This window comes from Copadichromis virginalis, linkage group LG16, assembly GCF_057382275.1.
Source record: "Copadichromis virginalis isolate Kocher_CV1m ecotype Utaka linkage group LG16, C_Virginalis_male_GT1.1, whole genome shotgun sequence".
NCBI classification, from domain to species: Eukaryota; Metazoa; Chordata; class Actinopteri; order Cichliformes; family Cichlidae; genus Copadichromis; species Copadichromis virginalis.
Genome location: NC_140633.1, coordinates 13,524,232 through 13,527,893, shown reverse-complemented (window position 1 = coordinate 13,527,893; position 3,662 = coordinate 13,524,232). Strand labels below are relative to the sequence as shown.

Sequence of the window (3,662 nt, the reverse complement as noted above, 5' to 3'; positions counted from 1 at the left end):
ACTCTGATAATTTTCAGTCACATAAAGCTGGATATTAAGACTTTTTTAGCATCTGTTAGCTGTGATGTAAAGGTACCCAGGGGGGCATTGCAATCTCTTTCTACCCCAGGTCTCAAGATACACTCCACACAGGATTCATCACACTAAAGACTGGTTTGCAGCTGCCTGGTAACAAGGCAAACTTGAAAACCTGGAATCTTCCCTCTGAGTAGCCACAGCAACATTTTGGTGATTAAAACAATCATGTCGAGGTTTTTTGTGACACTGTTTTCAACCAGTCTGACCCAGTGATAGCCAGCAACCACTCGGCAAACAGTATCAGAATGCACATTTTGTTGCTAGTGACAGGAGGTTGCCAGTGGGTTGTTAACCCTTTTCTAGGCCTCTATAATTGAAACCAGCACTATTTGACAACCAGTGTTGGGGTTATTACTCAAGAAATGTAATGTATGGCATGTTACTTGTTAAATGTCTTAAAATTAATATAGTACATTATTGATAGAGAAAGTAATTTGATATACCATTTGGTACATTAAGGAATGATTTCTTTTTTCTACAGTATGCTGACCTCACAGGAGCCAGGCTGCAGTATCTGTAGAGTCACAATTAGTTTCACTGCTTTTCTAAACCAGGGGTAGAACATAGCATAAATCAAAGGGTTTAGACAGGAGTTAAAATAGTACATATAGATCACAATCGATGCAGATGAGCTATTGAGCAACTCGTTTCCAAAAAGTGAAATAATGTAATATGAGCAGAAACATAATAGAAACACAAGAACAAGAACACCCAGAGTCCTGGCTGCTTTTAACTCTGATTTAGTTGCTGTTAGAGTCACTGAGAGCTGCAGTGTGACAGCTGTAACCTGAGAGCGCATGGCACGGGCCTGAGACACAGCCACCACAAACACTCTCATATACAGAACAATGATGACAGTAAGTGGAATAATAAAGGCTAAAACAAGGTCAACAAATCCTGCAATAAATTCAATGAAAATTATACATCTTCCATAGCAAGATTTATGCTTGCCTGGTTGACTTAGATCATCTATTAAAATCACATAGCTGTAGAAAACAGAGCAGAGCCAACACAGACAGACACAGAGTTTCACTCTTCCCTCTGTGATTCTGGTGGGGTAATGCAGAGGGTCACAAATAGCCACATAGCGGTCGACTGATATCAGCACCATGTTGCCCACTGAGGCAGAGGCAACGATGTAGGATACATAATTATACAATGAACATGTGAGCTGACCAAGAAACCAACACGCTGTATTTCGCAGGATTTCTCCAGGCATAAACAGAAGACCAACGAGAAAGTCAGTGACAGCCAGAGAAAGGAGCAGGATGTTAGTGGGTGTGTGGAGCTGCCTAGAAAGATAGGAAAATATAATTTAAAAAAAAAAGTCAACAGAAAGAAAGTATTCAAACAGATATAACAAATCAGGTATACACTTGTAAAGCCACAGCAGCAGGTAAAAAATATGAAACTCTGCCTGAAGTGGGAGACTGCAATGATGACGAGCAGGTTGAGAGTCACAGTCAGCAGAGACATTGAGGACACAACAATATAAAGGAGCAAAACTTGAGACAGAGGAGTTGTAGGTTTCTTGCAGGAGATGTTGAAGAGTTGTGGAAAGCAGAGCTCTGCTCCATCCTGAGTATCCATCTCCACAGACCTGCAGAGAGCTCCAGCTCTGGCAGAGTTATGACTACAATTAGTAATATAACTGATCCCAACACCACATCCTCTCAACTCCTCCCCTCTTCTTTCTTTCAGTTTTTATTGGACATTGATTTCCCCCTTCCCTTCGTCTTGGCCTAAAGCTTCACTATTTTCTTCTTGTAGGCCTGCCTCTCTCTCTTTTCTAAATTCCTTTTGGATATGTTGTACTTGGGATTCTTTTACTGTATCCTAATCTCTCTCTCTCTGTTCATTCTAGGTCAGAAATGGAAGTCTCAATTATTGAATTCACTCAACTTGTCAATCAGTAGGCCCACAAAACCCCTATACAGGATGTTGATTTCAGCTCGCTGATTTAAAAAAAAAAAAGGTCCTAATCCCTGATCCTATGAGTCTTGCCCAGTGGACAATGCAGGATTCTGATGCTGATGTGGGTGAGGGGACTCACCCAGTACTGGCTACCTCAAAATCAGCCAGGTGTTTTCCATAATAACCCTGACAAGACGTAACCTGAGTAGCTTATTATTTCTGGTATAATTTTAGTAGCTTTGAAGGAAGGGTAACCTGTGTGAGCTATTTGCACTAATAAAAAATAATCCTCATTGTTACAGCAATAAAGGATGAATGTGGAAACATACTTACCACCCCAAATTATATTAATATTCAGTTCAGTCATTTTATGAAAATTTGTATACTTCTGAAGCTTGTAATGCAGCCTTAGTGGAAGATTTTTTTTTTTTTGTAATTTGGCTATGCACACTCTTATTTGGATAAATCCAAATTGAAGAATGACATTATGCCATCAGAAATAAATGAGTGTGGTGAGGCATGGTCAGCGGTGTCGTGCGGACGCACCTGCACAGCATCCGCTATGAGAGAGTTGTGGTGTGACGTTATGTTCGATTGGCAGCTTGTCTGCTGCAGTCGAAATGACTAACAATGGCTCTGATTAACGATTTCTTGTCATGGTCCTGGGCCATGTTGGCCCAGTGTTCTTAGTTTTCTTGTATGTTTGTATTTTGTTCCTTATTTAGGCCATGTTTTCTGAGTTGCCCTGTTGTGTTGTTCCCTAAGTGTTTTCCCTTCATGGCTTTTACCCCCTGTGTGCCCCTCTGTGTATCTGTGAGCCCTCGTCTCTCCTTATGTTTTATTCCATGTTTCCCCTGCCCATTATGTCCAAGTTCTCCCCGTGCTCTCTCTCCCCCCCCTGTGTGCCCTGTGTATTTATGAGCCCTCGTCTCCCTTTGTGGTTGTTTCATGTTTCCCCAGCCCGTTATGTCTGTGTTTTCCCCGTGCTCTCTCTCCTCCTGTCTGAACCTCTGTGCACTTCCTGTTTACTTTGTGACTCTCACGCCCGTACGTGTCATGTTCAGTTCACCCCGCCCTGTCTCGTTATGATTATCAGTGTCACCTGTGTTCCCCGTGTGTTCCCACTTTCCTCGTTAACCCTCTGTGTATTTCTGTCTGCGTCTCCCTCTGTTCGGCGTGACGTCGTCCCTCATGCTGTGTGTGGATCTCCCTGTGTCTCCCTGTGAGTTCTTAGTTTATGGTTTCCCAGTTTAGTCTAGTTTGTATGTTTGTTCTACCAGCAAATAAAGCTGTGTTTTGAGTTCACCTCCCCGAGTCTGTGAGTCCTGCATTTTGGGTCCAACTCCTGCCTGCCGCACAGCGATTCATGACATTTCTGGAGCGGTGGAGGAGTGACCATTCTAGGTCAGAAATGGAAGTCTCAGTTATTTAATTGACTCAACTTGTCAATCTGTAGGCCCACAAAACCCCTATACAGGAAGTTGATTTCAGCTTGGTGATTTAAAAAAAAAAAGTCCTAATCCCTGATCCTATGAGTCTTCCCCAGTGGATAATGTAGGATTCTGGCACTGATGTGGTTGAGGGGACTCGCCCAGTACTGACTACCTCTAAATCAGCCAGGTGTTTTTCATGCTAACCCTGATAAGACGTAACCTGAGTAGCCCATCAGT

General features: G+C 42.5%; 1 protein-coding gene across 1 annotated transcript; it reads right to left on the bottom strand.

Moving 5' to 3' along the window:
* Positions 1–553: 553 nt before the first annotated feature.
* On the bottom strand, positions 554–1,671 carry LOC146690396 (trace amine-associated receptor 13c-like). The gene is made up of 2 exons (XM_085434957.1): positions 1,496–1,671; positions 554–1,370 (listed from the first exon to the last, which is right to left on the bottom strand). Exons 1-2 carry the CDS (start codon positions 1,666–1,668, stop codon positions 554–556), a joined length of 990 nt encoding a protein of 329 aa, XP_085291083.1. The 5' UTR covers positions 1,669–1,671.
* Positions 1,672–3,662: the final 1,991 nt, after the last annotated feature.

Coding starts and splice junctions, on each gene's coding strand:
- LOC146690396 (XM_085434957.1), bottom strand. CDS start 1,668: ATGGATACTCAGGATGGAGCAGAGCTCTGCTTTCCACAACTCTTCAAC. Junction 1,371..1,495: donor ATTGCAGTCTCCCACTTCAG/GCAGAGTTTCAT, acceptor CTATCTTTCTAG/GCAGCTCCACACACCCACTA.